General features: G+C 43.0%; 1 protein-coding gene across 1 annotated transcript in view; it reads left to right on the top strand.

Moving 5' to 3' along the window:
* LOC115270035 (uncharacterized) overlaps positions 1-22,152 on the top strand; it is a 77,005-nt gene extending 54,853 nt beyond the window's left edge. The window contains exons 3-4 of the mRNA XM_029878978.2: positions 12,980-15,720; positions 20,175-22,152. Of these exons, the coding sequence (XP_029734838.2) occupies positions 12,980-15,720; positions 20,175-21,928 (4,495 nt within the window). The 3' untranslated portion in view covers positions 21,929-22,152. The remainder of the gene's footprint in view (positions 1-12,979; positions 15,721-20,174) is intronic.
* Positions 22,153-22,314: the final 162 nt, after the last annotated feature.

Below are 22,314 nucleotides of genomic sequence, written 5' to 3'. Positions count from 1 at the left end.
AAACTTTGAACATGATTTAAAAGAAACTTTTTCAAAAAAAATTGTATGTAAACTTAACCCAAAGTTGCCAAATTTTCTAAAAAAAATGAATATAAACTTACGGCAGTGTCGCTGGAAATTGGGTCGATCAAATTTTAAGATGAGAGCGGTAATATAACCCATTTTCTATTAGCTTTCAACTGCTTTTTACAGAACTTAGCTAAAAAACCTAGAAAAAAAGTTATTAAGTAAATTAATCCTTGATGTCATCGACCAAAAGTTTGGGGTCACCCCTTAAAATGATGTTTCGGCCAAAAGTTTGGGGTCACTATCGTAAAACATGGAAAAGTGATTAGTTGATATCTTTGTACTACTAGTAGACTAGTAGACGTAAGTCACAGTGAACCGATTTGGCTAAAATTTTGACGGTCGCCATGTAGTTACGTGGATTTTGATTTGTATTTGATTGATTGGGTTTTGTTCACTACATCAAAAGTTAGATATACGATTATTCATTTAATTTATTTAGTATTACATCAAACTCAAGATAAACTGAATCAACAATCTTTCTCCATAATACACGGTTCGTGGCTGCCGTTCTCCATCCTCGGCCACGCCCGATGCTCGCCAGGTCACGCTCCACCTGATCCGCCTGTCGTGCTCTCTGCGCTCCACGTCTTCTTGAGCCAACCGGATCTGTCGCGAGCACCAACTTTGCAAGGTTGTTGGCCGGCATTCTTGCACCATGCCCTGCCCACCGTATCCTTCCGGCTTTGGCCACCTTCTGGATGCTGGATTCGCCGTAAAATGCAGCGATCTCGTAGTTTATCCTTCTCCGCGACACACCGTTCTCCTGCACACCGCTGAAGATTGTCCTTAGCACGCGTCGCTCGAAAACTCCAAGTGCTTGCAGATCCTCCTCGAGCATGGTCCATGTCTCGTGTCCGTAGAGCACCACCGGTCTTACCACTGGTGTACATGGTGCATTTGGTGCGTGGATGAATCTTTTTAGACCGCAGCTTCTTCTGGAGCCCATAGTATGCACGACTTCCGCTGATTATGCGCCTTTGTATTTCACAGCTAGCATTGTTGTCAGCCTTCAGTAAGGATCCGAGGTAGACGAATTCCTCCACCACCTCGAAGGTATTCCCGTCTATCGTCACATTACTACCTAGACGGACCCGGTCATGTTCGGTTCCGCCTGCCAGCATTTACCGTGGACACACGGTTACGGGTCTCCAGTTAGCCTAGTGGTTAAGGCTATGGATCGCCAATCCGGAGACGGCGGGTTCGATTCCCGTTCTGATCGGGAAAATTTTCTCGACTCCCTGGGCATAGTGTATCATTGTCCTTGCCTCACAAGATACAAATTCATGCAATGGTAGGCAAAGAAAGCCCTCCAATTAATAAATGTGGAAGTGCTCAAAGAACACTAAGTTGGAGAGAGGCAGGCCAAGTTCCAGTGAGAACGTAGAGCCATACAGAAGAAGAAGAACACGGTTACGGGTCAATTCGATGTTTACTGTCGTATGTTGCAGCTTAGCATGGCAAGGCGTTGCATAGTACAGTTTCTTACCGATTTTGGCAACACCCGTTTTTGTCTACTCCCCGTTCGTTTCATATACACCGCCTTTAAAACCAACTAAATACGCGCCAGAATCAGAAATGGTTTTTTGATTCAGGAAGTATGATCTCATCTCAGATATCCATTTGATATGTGGATGATATCATGCGGGGCTTATTGTACATGAAAATGACCTCAGAATGCACGTGTAGGAACAGGCATTCTCGAAATGGGTTGTTGGATTTGCAATAGAGCTATCACCTTCCATCTCCCGGATTAAAGTTGTTTACATATGTTTGATAGTAAAAATATGAAAAAAAACCCAATGTGTAAACAAATTTCTTCCATAAAAGCACTGCCGGTCAGTGGGAGATGGATTGTACACACACACACACCCGTTTTTGTCTACTCCCGATTTTGGCAACACCCGTTTTTGACAACATTTCCTTCCCGGTTTTGGCAACACCCGTTTTTGGCAACAATTTCTTACCGATTTTGGCAACAAAAAATTTTGACCAAAAATTTTTACCGAAAAATCGTTTGTATTTGTAAATGTATTTACATTTTAGCCTTACTCTTTTTCAAAAAATCAAAATTCATTAAATTTTCCAAAACCAACAATTTTACAAATCATGACGTAATTTATGAACGTCACCTACAGGGTTCGTTTTATAACTTGTGAATAATCCATTTTTAAAATATAAGCCAAATTGACGTATTAAAGTTGAAAATAAACCGCAAAAAAAATTTACCGATTTTGGCAACACCCCAATTTAGCAACATAAAATTCACCTCGTGTTGCCAAAATCGGTAAGAAACTGTATAGTGTTTATGCTATGAAGATTATGCTATGTTATGTCATGCTGTGCAATGAGGCGACATTTGACCGTAAACATCGAATTGATCCGTAACCGTGTGTGATCCATAACTGTGTATCCACGGTACCGTGATTTCGGGTGAAATTGATCACTTTTCGCAGTTTTCTGCGTCTAATTTTTGAATGTTTGTCGATATGGTTAAATTCAATGCTTTAAAACAAGTACGACCATGGTTTTCATCAGTCAACGAGGTTGAAACTTTTACAGCAAATCATTTTATTATAATAAATATCATTTTAAATAAAAAAACAAAAAAATTACTTTCGGGGTGAAATTGATCAGTCAGTGAAATGCCATTGTAAATGCTTAAAATTATTTTCCCATCTAAATTAACCACCCTAGAATGCGAAAAGCTATGCAAACCTGTTACAAGTTTACTAAATTTTTAATCATTTAAGTTTAAAGTTTAATAAATCGAAAGAAAACGCCTAAAAGTATGCAATTTTCTCACTAATTATGTGTATCAATATTGCACTTCCGAAAAAGTGCAATTTTATGCATAAATTACAATATTTGTAGAACTTTTGATGACGAAATTGAGTTTAGCGAACACTTGGCAGCTATAAATATTCATTCGAATATTCATTACATGTGTGAAACAACTACGGTAACAAAAGTTTGTAAGTGTCTATGAAGATCGCCTAACACGCAGTTTCGGTAAATATTGACTTTAATACCGAAATATGTAACTAATCGGCTGTAAAACTTGCAAACTCATCTTTCAATAACCCTTGAGCAATGCGATGGCCGTTTTCCACAAATTGTTTAAAGTTTAAAGCGTTATTTTTAACAAATAAAAATGGACCTCTCGTCGATCAATTTCACCCCACTGATCAATTTCACCCGATATCACGGTACTTTGTTTTTGACGAATTCATTAACAGTCCGACCTTTGCTGCTTCGCGTTTCAGGCGGGTGTACAATGAAACGGTGGCAGAACTATGTACACTGTACATAGTTCTGCTACCGTTTCAAATGTTCCGGCAATAACGTCCATGTTTCCGCGAAGCACACAAATTGACCGGATTTTGTGAAAATCGTACCCCTGCTGTTGAACCCAGAACGATATTGAGTATTGTAGGGCATCAGTTCTTGATGTCTGCTAAGCAGTTAGGCGCGGGCGGGGTTGACCCTGCCCGCCTTCTGAGGACAAAGGGAGTGGTGAGGACCACTCGGGAAACTGGCTAAGCGCCAGCATGCTACCGTGATGAACTCTCCAAAGCGAGTCATCGATGTTCGTTGCTGCAGGCTACGCATCGAGGGTGCGATGTGCAGTACTAGCCCCTCTCTGAAGCAATACCTTCTTGGTGGTTCCATAGAGACGTGGGGTTTGGCGACCATAGGAATGTGTTTAGTGGGTCGAGGAGAGAGTAGTCCTGGCTTTTACTATTGTAGTAGAAGACGGCATCAGCCCCATACTACCCTATCCTTGTTATTAGGGTGTCTGCAGATTATCCCCCCATGGTTTAGAAGGAAAAATAAAGAACGATATTGAAGAGTAGGCAGGCATGTCCTCGGCGAGATTCGAATGAACTGAATAGTTCACCCGAAACTCTTACGCTGCTTTGCAGGCCGTCCATTGTTTATTTAATCATTCTGGTCAACTTCCCAGGAAAACCGTTTATATACGATACGACAAAATAGGACCACTTTCAGATTGCCATTACCAAAAGGATATATGAGATTAGCTGATGCTTGATGATTGATAAACTAGTGCTAAAATTAAGAATGCCGTTTAAGCTTGGGGACACTTCTATTTAATTGACCACAAATAACCATTAGGTATTAACATCTGGTGTTATTGTTTTGTCGCATCGTATGTCTATATCTTTTGAAGTAGATAATACATAGAACTCAATCAATTCAATACATATCAAAATTTACGTAATTCCACGTCGGCTGCCAACATTTCAGTGAAATCGGTTTACTAGAAACCGATTAACATATAGTCAAACTTGGCCATTTTATATGGAATATCATTGTTCTGTCCGACACTGTATATTCGTTGGACAATCATTTCATTTCATTACCCAAACAACATTTTGATTATCAATTAGACTTGAAAAGGTTTTGAGGACCGTCATAAAACCATATACATTTTAATTTGGTTTCACGATGGTTCTAAGAACCTCTTCTAGCCTGTTTGACTAAAGAATGTTACTTGGGTAACTTATGATTGGCAAATGCAGGAGAACGTGCCTCTGGAGCCGACCTACTGGCTACTGATATGATTGGCATAAGCGGAATTGTTGTGAAAAAGCTATAATAGGACGCAATCAGTGAAATACTAGATTGAAAGTAGTGATTTTAATTTTTGTATGGTGAGATGATCAATTCTTCATTTTTGCAATTAAATGGTACAAACAGCGTGGATATTATGATTTATTGACAAATTTGATGCTGTTTGAGTAAAAGTTTGAGTATCTGTGTTGTTTGTCCACAAATTTGTTCCAGAAGTTTCTTCTGATTTGAGTGTAGAATAAGCATCTAAAGTTAAAATACACATAAATAAAAACTAAAAAAAAAAATCTGATTTTTAGGACAGAGACGAACCAGCCAAGGGCTGAAAGTCTCTTAAATAAAGACACATCAATCAAGTTTCTTCTGAGATTACCAGGAAGCTCTTGATGAGATTCTTCCGGAGGTTTATTTTGAGATTCCTCCAGAAGTTTCCTCTGGAGTTTTTTCCAGGAGGAACTTCTGAAGAGGTTAACCGTAAGGTTAATTCCGTCTTGAGGGATTCCTTCAAGACCACTTGACAGGATTCATCCAGGAAATACTCCCGGAATTATTCCTGACTTTTTTCTGGGATTTCTTAAGGAATACCTTCTAAGATCAATTCAGAAGATCCTAGACTCCTTCAAAATGCCTTCCGGAATTTCTCTAGCAAATAATTCCAAGATTCCTCCAGGAATTCCTTCTAGAATTTCCTCAGCTTTTTTCCTGAGATTATTGCAGGAACTACTTTGGTTTTTCCACAAATTTATTCTAGAACCCCTCTAGGATTTTCTTTTGCGATTCCTCTGAGATTTATTTTGGGTTCCTTCAGAAGTTCCCTCTCTAGAATCCCTTCTGAGATTCTTAATAGGTTCCATCTAAGATTCCTCCAGGAACTCTTTCAGGAATTTCTCTGGCAACTTCTTCTGGGTTTCTGTTAGGAATGGCTTCTGGAATTTCTTCACGATTCCTTCGGTAACTTTTTTCCGGAATTCCTTCAAGATTCAAGAACTCTTTCCAGGATTCATCTAGAGGCTCTTTTCTGCATTCCTTCAAGAGTTCCGTCCGGAATTCCTACAGACCCTTCTGAAATTCCTCCGGAACCTCATCCCTCCTGAGGGCCTGTCCATAAACTACGTAGACTCTTAGGGGAGGACGGGGGGTCTGGCCAAAGTCTACGCTCCATACAAATTTCGAAAAATTTTTATGAACAAAAGTCTACGAGGGGAAGGGGTGTCTGAGATGGCCGAAAAAAAGTCTACGAAGTTTTTGGACAGCGCCTTAGGGGAATCTCGCATGGAATTCCTGGAGGATTCCCCGAATTCCTTGAGAAATCTCGGAAGAAATCTCATGATGTCCCAGAAGAACCTCTCAGATGGTCCCATTTAGGAATCTAAGAACACCTGGAAGGATCCTAGAGGGAACTTGTGATAGAAACCCCAGAAATACTCTCAGATACAGCTTCCTGAGGTATCACAGTAGAAAATCCTTAAGGAATCGCACAACAAATTTGTGGAGAAACTACGGAAGGAATTCCTGGAAGAAGTAATCCTGGAGGAATCTCAGAATTAATCTTAGTAAAAGCAGATCCTGGAGTGGTCACACCATGCCACCATCAAGTCATAAATCAGCACTTCCCCACGTATGCGTCACCCCCATCAAATCATCTATGGAAAGCTGGATTTTTTTTCTGAGTCCGAGAGCTGACGAAATAGTCTAGGCGAAGTCTAGTGCTTTTTCCCTAATATCTCACGCTCAGTATAATACGGGCGTATCTACAATAATCGATTTCTCTTCATCGATTTTCTCTTTGGCTAATAACTTGGCCCGTAAATCATTTTTGGTTGTTTTTGTTGTTTTAGATGCTAGTCCTAGTCGTCCTTCACCGAAATACACCGAGAGATCATCCGAAAAATGGTCGTATTTTCCGGAATAATCCGAAGAGAAAATCGACGAAGAGAAATCAATCATTGTAGATACGCCTGTATGATACTAAACGCGAGATATAGGGAATCGCGCCACTTCTATTTTCGTCTGTTTTCCGCTATAACTCAGTCAAATTTGAACCGGATCTAAGCGCATTTGAATCACGCAGAGAAATTTCATCTTATTGAATCAAAAAAAATATATTTTTGAACCTCATTTTTGTTATAAACAGATTTATTTTTGAATTCTACAATTTTATTTTGTTCATTCAACTATAATTTTTTTTGTTTTCAATACGACAGCTGAACGAGACAAAAATTGTAAATTAAAAAAAAAAATGTTTTGTTTGGAATACTTTTTTTATTTTTGATTTAAAAAAAAATAGTAAATCCAAAAAATGTTCACGTTTAAATGGCAGACAGCTGATACATACTAGTGTATGCGAAAAAGACTGCAACTTTGTAAGTGCCATCTGCCAAATTTTGAGCGTTGCTGGCACCTTCAACCATAGAGGAAAATCACGCTGACCAATAATTTATGATCATGTTTTGGCAATATCGGAAAGCGTCAAGCGTCCATAACGTAGAAAGTGATTCACATTTATTGATCAATTTTCAAGTGCAGTTGTGGCTATAATGAACAACGCGCAATAACTCATCAGCATTTCAGAAGTGTCTGTTCGATACCCGCTTGGAATCATTGTTGTTTTGCCAAAACATTAAAAAAATTGTAAATTCAACAAAAATTTGCTTTGTAGATGTTGACAGCTGACTTTTTTAAAAACAACAATTTTGATTATTAAACCAAAAAATATTTATTTTTGAAATCAAAAAGTAAAATTATTAGCCGGGGAACGATAATTATTTTTGTTGTTTTTACACAGGATTTTTTTGAGTTTAAAAAAGATTTTTCTGCGTGTACTTACGAACAATTAATGTGATTAATTTGAGGAGCTCTTGCTATGCCTCCGGCGGGCGATCTTCCGGATTTTTTGTAAGCTGGCCAATCCGGTATCTGTCGGCGTGAGCATCAAGAATGATGATAATGGAAGCCATTACCAATGGAAAATAGCAACTACCAAGGCAAAATATTAGTTAATTTTGAAGACGAAAAATTGCATTTTTGATGTAAACAAACGATTGTCTCCTCATCTCACCTAGCGCCTCTACAATTGGGGGCCATTCGAATTCTTCTATTGCAAAAGGAGGATTAATTTCAATAGAGGAGACTGAGGAGACTTCATCCCTCCGGAAACTGGTTCCCCAGTGTTGTCTCGGAATCTAAAATAGTTTCCATATAGCTATTTTTTTATTTCAAAACCCACTGAAGTCATTTCACCTTAATACGAGTCAGGGGATCAAGTGTCCCATTTTTGTAAATTGTATTATTAGACATGCCTCCAAAAAAGTTTTGAAAATTTTTAACAATAATTTAAAGTATGAACTTGCAATGGATGTTTACCTGGAATTCTGTGCAAAAACAAATGTAGATTTGTGTTTTCCTCAAAATTACAAACAAATTGAGAAAAAGAGATCAAGTCAACCCACCCAAGTAACCACGAAGCCGTATATAAGTGCATCAATTTTGCTATATATTTATATTTAAAATTGTGCATATAATGCTGCATTACTTTAAACACCTCATTGAAGCAATATTAAAGTCGAAAAGGGCCCCACTAAAATCAAATTAATGCCACATATTGCAGCACGTTGACAGCCATTGCTAATGTAAGATAAATGCATGTGCTGTACATATGCATTTACACATGCTAAATACGTGCAACACGAAAAACCAAAACAAAAATCTATTTTTAGCACCGCTTCATTATCGACGGTACTAATGCCCCCACACATGGATGTTTTAACCATTATTTTTTGTCGCCGGGTCGGGAGTCGAACCAGATTTGTTTATGACCGCTAGATGAGTTCCATACGCGCTGGCACCTTGGACCGTTTCTGCTGCAGTGAAAACAACAGATATTTCATTAACTAAAAGGAAACTGTTCTTCGGTCTCAATCATTGCAGTAGAGGGCAAAACGACTATGTCATATGTAATAGAAACCCTGTAATCACATTCTGATAAATCACTGATAAATACATAATGCATTTTAGAAGATATTTGATCAATATAAGAAAATTAAAACACTCTTCGCACACTGCTCACATGCTAATTGAGGTTTCCATCATTACTGGCATGTGAATTGGCATGGCCTCTTTAAAAAGGTTTTTCTGAACAAAGCCTTCGATCCTTGCTTCGATCGGTGGTTCAAACGGGGATTAAGTTGGTCGGGAGTCAAACCAGAAGTGTTGATGACCGCTAGAGTAAAGTTGTTCACTCTTCTTGATTTCATTTGTTTACCATTAGAGTCAAGCTTTTATAATTGTATGGTTAGAGCAAACTTTGCTAGTTTGTACATTGCATTTATTCAGTTTTTGCAGTGTTGAATTATTGAACTATCGTATATCAGCTTTTAATACACTCGAATGTGAAGAAAAATGTAATGCATCATTACATTGATAATGCCAATCTAAAGGATCATTGCATGACAAGTGTGGAGTTACTGCATTTCGCATTGCAAAGGTTGATAGTCAGTCTAATTCGTGCAATGATATAATGCTTGTGGTTACTTGGGCAGTCTTCCCTATGATATTCATAATCAACAGCACTGACTGCCCTCACTCGCATAACAGCGAGTATCCTCAACAGACCGGCAGGGATGGAAAATGGTGAAGATTGCAGCTGAGCAGACACAAACGCAATACAAATCTATTCTTATAAACAACAGAGGCCCGAGAATACTCACACTTCCTTACTCGTGAGTAAGCGAAGCTGATCCGCCGTCACCTACAGTACTGGCCAAAATTATAGGCAATGCTCATGATACTATGTTTAGGTTGATAAATCTCCCTTTGAGATAGCTTTATTCAAATGCAATTATTTTAGTATTATTGTCTATTGACTACATATTAACAATACAACGTTTTTTACTCCAAACGATTATCAACATAGAAAAACTAATTAAAATCTTGAAATTGGTCAGAAACTGTCTGGCCAAAATTATAGGCACTATGTTGACCTACTAAAGAAGGTATGATGTCCTATCTCAGAAACTTTTTATCATCGAGGTTATAATACTTTCACGAGCCTTAAATATTCTTTTAGCACGGTTTGGAATCGGGATCATAAGTTTATGCCATTGGCGTTTGGTGAATTTTGAACAAATATCCATGAAAGCTACAACGAATACCTGGCGATTTTTAGTTTGATAGTTCTACAACTGCTAATCAATATACTTCAAGTGTTCTCAATACGATTGTTATCTAGGCTAGTTGACGATCAAGCTAGGACAGAAATTCCATGGCTTTGGAACCAATCAATTGTTATTTCACCTTGTGATATGAAGCATTCTCTTCATGGAAATACCAGTTATCATCATTATAACTGAAGTTCTCATCAAAGTGTTTATCCTAGACAACAGATATAGTTTTGATATATTGTTTGGCATTCAGCATACCCCCAGATGATATCAGGGGATCAATATCTTTAAAAAAAAATCATCCCCACAGACTGTTACTACCCCAGCCCCTTGCAGTCGTATTTGGATGCTGAATGGCATATTGCGTCATTCTACTCTCCACCTTACAGACACCCCATATTCCAGTAAATTTCTTCAAAATGGATAAAATCACTGAATACAGCATGGTACCGTTGTATTTGGCTCCAATGGGCATGTTTTTGGCACCCTTCGAGGCGTTCTTAATTTACTTGTTGTCTTAGACTGAAAACCGCTTTTTTGAGTAGCTGTATAAATAATAACGGAAAGTGGGACTGGATACTAACAGTGTGTGAGACTGCATTTCTTCAATAGAAACTGGACTGCCGGTTTCATAGAAAGATAGATTGAATTCCATTAGTTATAACAGAAACATTTACAATGTCCACGGGAAATATTTCAACAAGAACTTTAGTCGTAATGATGGTTACAGGTATTTTGAACAAGTCAACGCTTCATTTCACAATTCAAAATTAATCAATTTCAATGCCATACAACAAAACTTACCCATTACAATACCTGGGAGTTCATATTCTGGATGGCTTGCCCACTAACCTACACTTAAAACCTTTTGGAAACGTATGGAGGACATTTATTATTAACTGCAAATTTATAAACTAGAAATCACAAGTATCTCGAGATAGCTATCATTGACATTTGATAAAATACACCCAAAATCAAACTTACAAACCAATGATCTCGATTCTAAACAATACTAACACCTCTGCTAAACAGAATATTGAAGGATCCTGGTGATGTTATTACTAATGTCTGAGAGAGAACATCAAACTTTCTTAGGAAGGTCGATAAAGTGCCTATAATTTTGGCCAGACAATTTTCGACCAAATTCAAGATTTGAATTCTTTCTCCTTCGTTAAGTTTTGCTTAATGTTTGAAACAATGCAGTTTTATTTCGTGATCAATAAACACTTATATTCGAATAATGGCATTTGAGTTAAGCTAACCCGAAGAAAGGTATATCGAACTATGCATCGTATCATCATCACTGCCTATAATTTTGGCCAGTACTGTATGGTTGGCGAAGCAGCTCTGAGCATTCTGAATTTGACTGAAAAGCACGTTTATTCAACTAGCAATTCTGTTTTACAAGAAAAATGAAACACAAAGCATTTGTTTATGATGGATAATCTCTTAGAGAATATTTCCATCTTTGCTGATCAGACACAGAAATACGGCTGTAACTCTGCAACGGATGCATTGAAATCGCTCAAATTTGGCCTAGGAGTATCTTAAGACAGTGCTTCCCAAACTGTGCGCCGCAGCGCCCTGGTGCGCCGTGAACATCTCTCAGGTGCGCCGCAGGCTCCTGACCCAAAACACAAAAAACAAACTCTTATTATTGAAGGCTGAATATATTTCTAGTTGATTTTTTATTGTTTAGTAAAACTGATGTCACCTCAAACCCTTTTTTGTATTCTATACCAATGTCTTGCCTTTTTGATGAAGATTTCCAAAGAAATTCATTCAAAGGGGTTTCCCTCTTCTAAATTTTTAATTAAAAAGTAAGTATTCTAAATTCTGCGAACGTTTTTCGGAATTTCTTATATCCTCATAAAACATTTAGATTTTCGCTAAATTTTGAAATTTCTGGAATTTAAAAAAAAAAATCGTAAAGACCCTCAAATTGATATTTGGACTTGGAAGTAAATATTTCAAGAACATTTTTTGAAGTTCTTTCTATAATACTGTCACCTATAATTACTGTAAATCTCCAGGTCTTCGTAGCTCGTGCTGTCTCAAATGTTTCGGGGCGATATTTTTACTTTCATCACTATTGCAACTTGTTTGTTTGTCTCTATAATTAAGAATTCCAGCTCTAGGCTGGTTTAGCTTCTCATCGTAAAAAATCTGCGACAATTTATGTGTCAATGTCATGCATGATTCTGAAAACCGGTTTTTATTGAGTTGAGTTTTTTGAGTTCCGAATACAAAAAACATGACCCCTCACCGTCACTGTCAGCCGTCCTGACAGCTTCTGAACAATCCATTCTTATATCTTTTTTCCCTGAAATTTGGTTAACAAATTTAAAAGTTTTGCAATGCAATCCACCAGATATCTAAAATTTGTGTTAAGTTCTGCGAATTTTCAAACAATTTTTCTTTTTTTTGAATTATAAGAAAGCATGACATTGAAGGCTTATTTTACAATTTGAAATTTTGAACTGAAGGTGTTAAAATTATTAAAATTCTTTTTAAAAAGTTATTGGTGCGCCGTGACAATTTTGAAAATTTCAAAAAGCGCCGCGGTAGCAAAAAGTTTGGGAACCTCTGTCTTAAGATATGTGAAAAAGTTCATATAAATCGATGCAGTACTTATTGCTGTAGCAATGATGAAACAGTAGAACGTGTAGGTACAAATGATTTTTGCATTAGGTGTTGTAAATTACAACACCTAATTTAGCTTGTCAGCGCTGTAACTTTTGAAATTGGCAAAGGGAATGGGTGATATTTTGAACACCAACTTCTTAGAGTACATTTTTCGCATAGACAAAATTAAAAAAAAAAATCGATGCGCCATTATCCATTTTTTAGTCAAAGAATGTCCCAATTTGTCCAAATAATCTCAGAAACTGCAACAAAACTTGAAGATTGTTAAAATCTGGAATGTTTTCCGGGGCGTTTGGCAGTGCGGGACAGGTAGCTTGAATTGGGACTCTCGCACAATCTGGCACATCTGTTCACTTAAGCTTAGATCCCATGGGTATTCAGAGAGACATCACATATCACATTAATTAACGAAAGAGATCAGAGATCTGCAATGTGCGTAATGTTCTTCTATTTGTTAAATTTCTAGCATGACGCAAAATCCACATTTTTTCTATTTTTTTTTCAAACAACAGTACCGACGAGGACGCCCGTCAGGCAATGATGATGAACGGGGGTAAGATCAAAGAAGTGCAGGTCACGCTTCTTCTGTCCTCTCGCGCTGAAATGCAAAAGGTGATCGAGGAAGCTCGTCGTACAACAATGTCATTTATGCAGCTGTCCGCCCAGAGTGCCCCCGTTATTCCACAGCAAGCCCCGGTTATTCCTAAAGTTACGGCTCCCGCTGTAACGGCTGCCCAACCGCAACCGCAACCGCCGGTCATAAGCTTGTCGGGCTTTCTGGCGCAAAATCTGAACCAACAGAAAAACCAATCGATCTATTCGGAAATTCCCGGGCTGGGATTTCTGGCGCCGAGTGGTGGAATGTTCCAGCCGAACGCTCCAGCTGCTGGTCTATTTTCGGCGCTGAGCGCTCAATCCTATGGTGCGGCTGGGTCGCCACCCACTACTAATTCGGCGTTCACGCAACTCTCTGAACAGTTGAAGAAGGTAGGCGAAGCGGAGAAGAGTGCCGGAACGGATACGAGTTCCAAGAGCGTGTCGAAGAAAGATGGCGGAGGTGAAAGAAGCAGTCGTAGAAGCAGGTCTAGTTCGCGTGAACGAGACAGGCGACGATCGAGGTCGAGAAGTCGGGACCGCGGTAGCAGACGTCGAGGACGAGACCGAAGTCGAGATAGGAGAAGTAGAAGCCGTAGCCGCGATCGTCGCGATCGTAGGCGCCGATCCCGATCCCGCGATCGTCGCGATGACAGAACACGGGACAAAACGCGAGAGGCAGACCAGAAAACGGCTGATAAAAATTCGAAGCAGAAATCGTCGCGATTCAGTGAGCGAAGTGAGAGTAAGACAACGCCTGCGGAAGCGATTAAGATTCCAAGTCCGAAGGTGACACCGAACGTGCTACAGCCAACGACATTCACGAGTCCGTGGGACTCGCCAATTCAAAAGAGTTTGTTAAAATTGGCCAATACGGATTTGGAAAAGCCTGTGCAGCAGGCGAGTGCTATACCTCCATTGATCAGTCCTTCGCAAAAAACAAACTCCGAGGAAGGGTGCGGGGATCGCAGTGAAGGACAGGGACAGAAACCTCTTGCAGTCGTACAGAATCCGATTATGAGCTATCGGATGAACGTGCTACCATCGGTGAATTATGGATCGTTCCAGTCATCGAAGCCTCTGAGCAACGAGCAGCTGAGCAAGTTGCAGGAGCTGCAAGCCCGACGTGACACGAAGGTATTCCAAGGAATGAACATGGGCGGAAACAGGCAAGGAGGACATTTCTCGGATGGAGAGAGCAACACTTTCGCGAAAAATAATAATCGTGGAGGGTTTGATTTTCCGCCACGTGGAGATGGGAATCGTCCGGGTGATGGTTATCGTACGGATGATGGAATGAACAAGCGGAACCAGAGTATGGAAGAGAGAGCAGATAGATCGGAAGAACGCGATGGTATTGATGGACAATCGGTGAAGATTTCTCATCTAGAAAATTCCACAGGGTATGGTGAGGTGCGAAGGTTCTTCCACGGGCAGACAATTTCTAGCAACGGGATCAAGATGATCAACGATAAGAACGGAAGGCGAACAGGAGTGGCGTTGGTGAGGTTCATGCGGCGGGATGGCAAGCGGTATGCGCTCTCACGGGATGGAATGAGACTGAAGCACTCGGTTATCAAGATCGAATCAATATCGGATCAGGAATTTGAGGAAGCAATTGACGCTTATCGTCCTAGCTACGACGAAGTACCGAACAACTGGAAGGAAGTCGATTTGGAAGAAAAGGAAAAGAAACGAGAGGAAGTAATCCAGATCCGTGATGAAGATGAAGGCAAGCAAGGGTCGGTGGTTGTTTGGAACCTTCCTACGATGACCACCGAGCTGGACCTGATGAGAATCTTTTCCGACTTCACCATTGTGGAAGTGTTGATCATTAAGAATTACAAGAACCCGAAACAATTGGATGGATATGTAAAATTCCATCGATTGCAAGACGCGAGAAAAGCGTGCGACAGCACCCACAAGCACTATATTAGAAACAAGCGGGTGTTTGTGAAGCAGTGTTCGGACATTGAATACGATGCGGCTAAGAATGAGTACGAAGCTCCAGACGAGCCGGAGCCGGCGGTGGTAGTGCTGGATGATTCTGTTCAAATTGTGAATGAATCCTCCAAGGATTTCAAGAAGGATGAACAAGACGATGACAAAATGGATCTAGCGGAAGATGATGAAAATAACGAAGATGGTCGGCATCAGCATATGAACGCAAATGAGCCAACTCCGCAGAAGTCGGTTGAGAACTTGTTTGGATCGCCGCCTCCAAACATGATGGGTATGCCAGGGAACGAACTCCAGCAACGTCCAGGAAGCAACGCCTCTCCGATGAATCGTGGATTCCCACTGGCCCAACAGTTTTCAGGAATGCAGCGCAATCCTATCGAAGACGAAAGTTGGGAGCCGGAACGATTCCAACAAAACGCACCACCACCGATGATGAATCGTGACCCCAGAGGTATGTTTAATCAGAACTTCAACAATCAAGACTACCAGCAGGAGCAGCAGCAGCAACAACAACAACAGCAGCAATATCAACAACAACCACCGCTTCTACGACAACATCAGCAACAGCAACAAGCTCAAAATGTATCTCAACTGAATCTTGGATTTGGCGGGGATATGAGTCGCGATCCTCGCCGGCGTCAGGATGATATGAACCAACAGATGCATCAGCAGATGCAGCAGCCACCATTCGGCCAAGGTAAGTTTCTGGTTGACAATTTAATCAAGATAATAATGGTCCAAGAGTCGTATCTAGCTGGACAGGAAGTTTAACGCCTATGTTGAAAGTTTTAGCTGTATGGTGTCCTCGGGAAAGTTTCTCAATATTTTTTGTACATTTTTCAAATATGATGAAACTAGGGTGGTCAAAATGCTTTTCAAGATCACAGTATCAATTTGACTCTACCTTGATACCTTGTTGGCTACAAAGTTAGTAAGTATACTTCAACCCCGAGTGTATAGTAGAGGTAGAGCACCGCATTCGTCGGTCTTGGGTGATGTTTCTTCAGTTTCCCAGAACGGGCTTGGTAGTCTAGTGGCTATCGCTTCTGATTCATATACAGAAGGTCCTGGGTTCAATCCCTGGCCCGTTCCTTTCCTGCTACTTTGTATCTTTCTATCTCTTCCTCTTCTCTATATATACAATCCATGTATATTCATAAGTTTATAACCATTGCTAGAACAGAAATGGGTTGAAAAAGTCGTTTTCCTTCCTTCCAACTTTCCTAGCACAGTGTCAAATCTATCATATAACGCCTACGAGTTATGCAATCAAATGAACTGTGCCGCAATATCTTCAGAGTATGTAATAAATACACTAATCTATTACCTTACACCTGGCATCCACGCACCAATGTGTGAACCCATTGCCAACCATACCTTACCAACACTGCGACATCCACATGAATTTGTGCAGACGCAGAGGTTTATTCGGGCTGATGTGGATACAAATGAATGCAATCATCACTTCCCTCTCCTTCCCCATTGACCTGAGACCTGCAATGGCAGGCGCCATTGTTGCCTAAAAATAGAAGATCATCAACACTCCCACACTGAAGATGCATGCTTAGTGCCCGGCAGATATCTCATTGGTTCCTTGTGTGAGTGTAGCTGGTCTTTTTTTTTCCCTTCTAAACCATAGGGGAATAATCTGCAAACAGACACCCTAACAGGAAGGTTAGGATAGTGTGGGGCTGAGGCCGTCTTTTACTACAATAGTAGAAGCCAGGACTACTCTCTCCTCGACCCACTAAACACATTCCTATGGTCGCCAAACCCTACGTCTCTCCGGAACCACCAAGAAGTTATTGCTTCAGAGAGGGGCTAGTGCATATTGCACCCTCAAGGTTAGCTGCGTAGCCTGCAGCAACGAACATCGATGACTCGCTTTGCAGAGTCCATCACGGTAACATGCTGGCGCTTAGCCAGTTTCCCGAGTGGTCCTCACTACTCCCTTTGTCCTCGGAAGGCGGGCAGGGTCCCGCGCCCTACTGCTGAGCGGACATCAAGAACTGATGCCCACATGCAACCCGATCTGACCTGCCCGTAAGGAAGGGTATCACTACCCTTCAGGCCCTGTCAGATGCATCCGTAGGTTGCAGACAGCAGGGTCTCACCTACCCCGACCCTTGTCGAGGACCCCTTTCCAACCACGGGCTCGGATCCAACCCAGTAGACCGACGCCACGACAGCACCGCTACCGGGACTTTCCTCTCCGCGGCCACTTAATCGCTGTAAGGGTCGATCTCGACCGCAGGGCACCGGTATGACCTACGAAGCCGACTCTGAACCCCTGGACCACCTCTTGTACTGCATCTGGACTAGCCACTCTCCGAGTCCACGCGCCACCTCCTCTGTAGTTCCCAGACGATATGGGTGATAGCCGTTGAAACGGCGTTCCAGCCAAACTCATCCCTACACATCCTCTGGACCAAGTTGTCCGGGTTTGTGTCCTCCCCGCATGTGGCAAGCATGCGGTCACGCATTGTGCGAAAACGCGGGCACACGAACAAAACGTGTTCCGCCGTTTCCTCTAAACCATTGCACACTGCGGCCAGGACTACAAAAGGTCACGTCAATAATTGACTCCGCTCCGTTTCGACTAAAGGTACTCTTGGTACATACCGACATTAGCCAAGTCGACATCTAAGATGGCCAGTGTTTCTAGCAGGATCTGACCCCGCTGGTTCGTGAAACGGCTTCCCCATTCCACGGCCCAGGCATTAAAGTCGCCCGCTATTACCACCGGCCTTCGCCCTGTTAGCACGGTCGTTAAGCGGTCCAGCATTTGCGTGAACTGCTCGATCGGCCACCGCGGAGGCGCATAACAGCTACAGAAGAAGACCCCGTTTACTTTGGCGACCACGAAGCCCTCATAGGTAGTAGACACCAACTCCTGCACGGGGTATTTACCCGTCGTCCATATCGCCGCCATTTTCCTGGTCCCATCCGAGACCCAGTTGCCGTTACCGGCTGGTACTCCGTATGGGTCCGAAATGATGGCGATATCCGTCTCCCACTCAGAAACCGCCTGACAAAGCAGTTGCTGAGCCGCATCACAGTGGTTCAGGTTCAGCTGCGTTACCAACACTGTGATTTGTTGTTCACTGCGGCTTTCTTGAAGGCCGGGCACCTTGGACCACCCGTTGGATGTCTGTTGTTCGAGGATTTCCCGGTACAGATCATACAGATGGGTGGACTCGTGCAGCTTTGGGTCTTATGACCTTCAGCGCCGCATCGCCGACACAGTTTGCGCCTATCAGGGCCTTTACAGTCCCACGACTTGTGTCCTGGTTCCAGACACCTAAAGCAAACCTCTGGTGGCTCGTGGAATGTCAAAGGACATACGCACCAGCCCACCTTTATCCGCCCTACTTTAACGGACTTTTTAACGTCCGCCACAGGTAGCTGAACCAGAGCTATCTGTGACCCTGCTGGCCCCTTCCGCAGCCTGACGGCTGTGGCGGCCACCTGAACATCGCAATGTTGCCGCAGTGCCGTGACGAGCTCTCCCGCTTCGGTGATCTCGTCTAAGTCTTTGACCTTCAGAGTCGCCTCATGCGTAAGAGCCCTCACCTCCACTCCATCACCAAGGACCTCTTCTGCCAGCCTCTTGTAGGCGGCGCCCTTGTGATCCTTCTCGCGCTTAAGCTCCAGGATCATTTCGCCCGTACGAGTACGTCTGATACTGCGTACGTCGGCTCCAAGACCCTCAAGCTTGGCGTCGCACCTCATCGCCTTCAAGACGTCCGAGTATTTCGACTGTTCAGTCTTGATGACGAGCGCGTCACCTTTCTCGCGCTTGGCACGTACCCTCCTGCGCCTTGGCTTGGCGCCCTGCTCTTCTACCTGCGGATTCCTCTTCTTCTTCTTCCGCTCAACCTTTGTCCAAGGAGGGTCCTCTCCTTGGATCGCCCTGCTCTGTGGCTGCCGGGGGGGCACCAGTGGTCGCAACCCCTTGTTCCCATCGTTCCGGGACGGGCCAGCCTTTTCAGGCCCACCCTTCCCAGCTTTCCGGGAACCCTGGCTGGGGTCCGACTTTCCGGCATTACCACCGGCTTTCGGGGTTATTATACGCCTGGCCTTGCGGGCACCGCCAGACAGCTCCTCACCTGACGGCTGCCTCGCCCGCTTCTGCGAATGCTTGTCACGTTTGTCACGAGCATTCGCTTCCACTCTCTTCGGACTACCCGCGAAGGAGAAGGCCTCCGTTTGTGTAAACTTAGACGCTTTCTTCTTTGCGGGTTCCGCCGCTGCTGCAGCCAGCAACGCGACCGCGTGCTCCTGCTTGGCCTCATCGACAGACGCTCTAAGCCGAAGCAAGGCCGTTTTCAGGTCCTTGCTTATATTCGACTTAGTTGTCGCAAAGTCGATAATTTTGCCAAGCTGTTGCTCAGCTACCTCTAATGCGGGCCGTCCTTTTCCTACTACTTGGCTGATGGCCCTCAGCAACCATGCTCCGTCCATAACCTCCGCCGGCTGGCTTGTCGTGGAGTGGACAGGAGCTCCCACGCTTGAGCTGCGTAAGCAGCTTCCAGCACCTGACTCCTCGCTTCTCCTTGTTGGAGACCTCATCAACCCGCTTCTTGCGAAGGGGTTGATCGCACCACTACTACCTACTGCACCTGCTTTCTGAATTTGATTGGATTTGTTACTCATATTTGATTCCCACGAGTCGCACGAGAAAGAATGTCCACCACGCCAGAGCTCTGCATTAACGCGGTAAGGGACAGCTTACTGTGGGGGGTGCCCAGGTGCCCCACAGGCTCCGTTAAAGATCGAGCATCTTTTTCACCCCCTCGATCACTCATTCCTCGGCACGGGTCGCTTGACACCTTGAATTGGGGTTAGTACCTAGTCCTATTCTTAGCCGGCAACTACGCGGCTGACTCGCAAGCGGGGGGTCGTTACCTTTGAATCATCCATCTGCTCTACTTTTGCTTCGAACCGAAGGGAATGCCTCGTTAGGTCTAGCTGACGCGATACAGCATTTCATACTCAGTCGCTGGTAGTCAGAACATTCACTCTTTGAGCCGCACCTAATTGATGAAAAGACGCTCAGGGACATTTTTTTTGTGTTCGTAGATACAGCTCTTGATTTGTTGGGCATACAGCATTAGTCTATATTTCTAATGATTGCGTTTTGTCACACAGGTCCTCCGTCTTCTATGAATAATGATCGATTTGGTCCGCGAGATATGGGTCCGATGGGACGAGGTAACAATCGTTTTGACCAACAGCTGCCACCACCCCAACAGCAACAGCAGCAGCAGCCGCAGCAGATGGGTAATATGGGCAACAATCAAGGCAGACCACCGTTCGGCAATGATCGCTTTGATGAACAGCAACGAATGGGCTTCAACCAGGGTCCTCCTATGATGGGTGGCAATCGGTTTGGACAACAGCAGATGGGCAACAATCAAGATCAAGGTCCGATGGGCAACAACCGATATCAACAGCAACAACAACAACAGCAGCAGCAGCAACGGCAGCAACAGCAAATGGCCAATGCCCATCAGGGTGGACAGTTCGTTAACAACCGGTTCAACCGAAACAACGAAGATAACGCCAAGACCAACTTCATTATGATCACCAACTTGGAGTTCAACATGCAGGAGCCCAGGGTGTACGACTTCTTCGATCAGGAAGGCTTCAGCCCGAAGCATGTGCAGTTCATTCGCAATAGGAATGGCCGTTCCACGGGCGACTGCTTGGTGGAGTTTGACTCTCCGCAGGAAGCCGAAGAGACCCTTTCCAAACACGGCCATGTAATCGGGAAGAGGAAGGCGTTCATCAAGCATCTGTTCAGCAATCAGCTCATGGATATCATGCAAAAAATGAATCAGAATGGACCGAGGCACCAGTGGGGCGGTGGTCCCATCAGAGGAAATAACTTCGGCAATTCAGGTGGCAACAACAGCTTCGACAGGGAGAACAATTTCGGTGGAAACAATTTCAGAAATAATGACAACAATTTCAGGGGCCAAGATAACACAGGCAACGGTGGCTGCTTTGGCAATGATGATCGCTTTATGAATGACAACAGACACAATGAGGGAAGGAATTTCCAGGAAAATAACTACCTAAGCTTTTCCGATGATCATCACTATGACGATGACAAGCCAGAAGACTTTGAGCACCACGAAGATCATGACGATCAAGAGTTCCACGACGATCACGAGGATCATAATGACTATTCTAAAGACGTGGATGAATCGATCGTGGATGAAAATGTTCCTGAGAAACAGATCGCCAGCACGATGGAAAGCGATAAACCTGTCGAGAACTCCTCTCAACACCATGATAATGCAAATGACTCTGGTTCGGTTCAGCATGGTCCTGAAGACGATGACCCGCCATTGAAGCAGCCCAATGCTGATTATCTGAACCCCAATGAAGATGAGGATCAAGACGATGAAGATGCAGAGCATGACGAAACGGGCCATCATAGTGAACCAGAGGCTCACGAAGAGCAAACAACTCCACAGCAACCAGAACAACCAGCTCAGCAACAACAACAGCAGCCACAGTCTCAACAGGAACAACAATCCCAGCAACCTCAATCGCAGCAGTCCGAAAACGAAGATCAGTCACAGCATACCGATGGACAGGATCACAATGACTCCGACATGCAAAATGTGGATAACCAATCGGAGGAGGTACGCGGAAACATTCTGTTCTTAGGGAATCTTCCGTTCCGGGCGAGGAATGAAGAATTGGCCAAATTCTTCCGGGAGTACAACATCGGCGTCGAAGACGTCAAGCGCCGATACCTGCCCGATGGACGGCCGACCGGTGATGCCATGGTACGGTTCCGAAGCGGTATGGATGCACAGCGGGCGATGAAGACCCATGGCAATCGACGCATGGGTGGTCGCCAGGTTCGGATGAGGGTGATGGATGATTGAGTGAGAGAGACGGAGTGCGGTACGTATGCGTAATCCGACGTTTTTGAGCGGATTTGCTACAAACTCTTAGCGTATTGCGTAAGTGAGTGATGAGTTTTGATTTGAATAAACTAATTTTATCTGTTACTTTGATAATAAAACTAAACTAGTGTACATAAATATCAAGAATGCTTACAGAAACGTAAAGAATACAAGCAGAAATGTGAAAAATACCAGGAAATAAATTGTTCCTATTGTTGAAAGAAATCCTTCGAATTGTAATATCTTAAGGTAAAGTTCTGCCGAGTACATAAAATACGATGAAATAAAATGATTTTGCAGTGTTCTTTATTGAATAAATCGTAGTGAAAACATTAAAATTCGAACCCTTTTCAAATAGCTGATTG

The sequence above is a fragment of the Aedes albopictus genome, chromosome 2 (genome assembly GCF_035046485.1).
Source record: "Aedes albopictus strain Foshan chromosome 2, AalbF5, whole genome shotgun sequence".
In the NCBI taxonomy this organism is placed as follows: Eukaryota; Metazoa; Arthropoda; class Insecta; order Diptera; family Culicidae; genus Aedes; species Aedes albopictus.
This window is presented reverse-complemented; position numbering and strand designations above follow the sequence as displayed.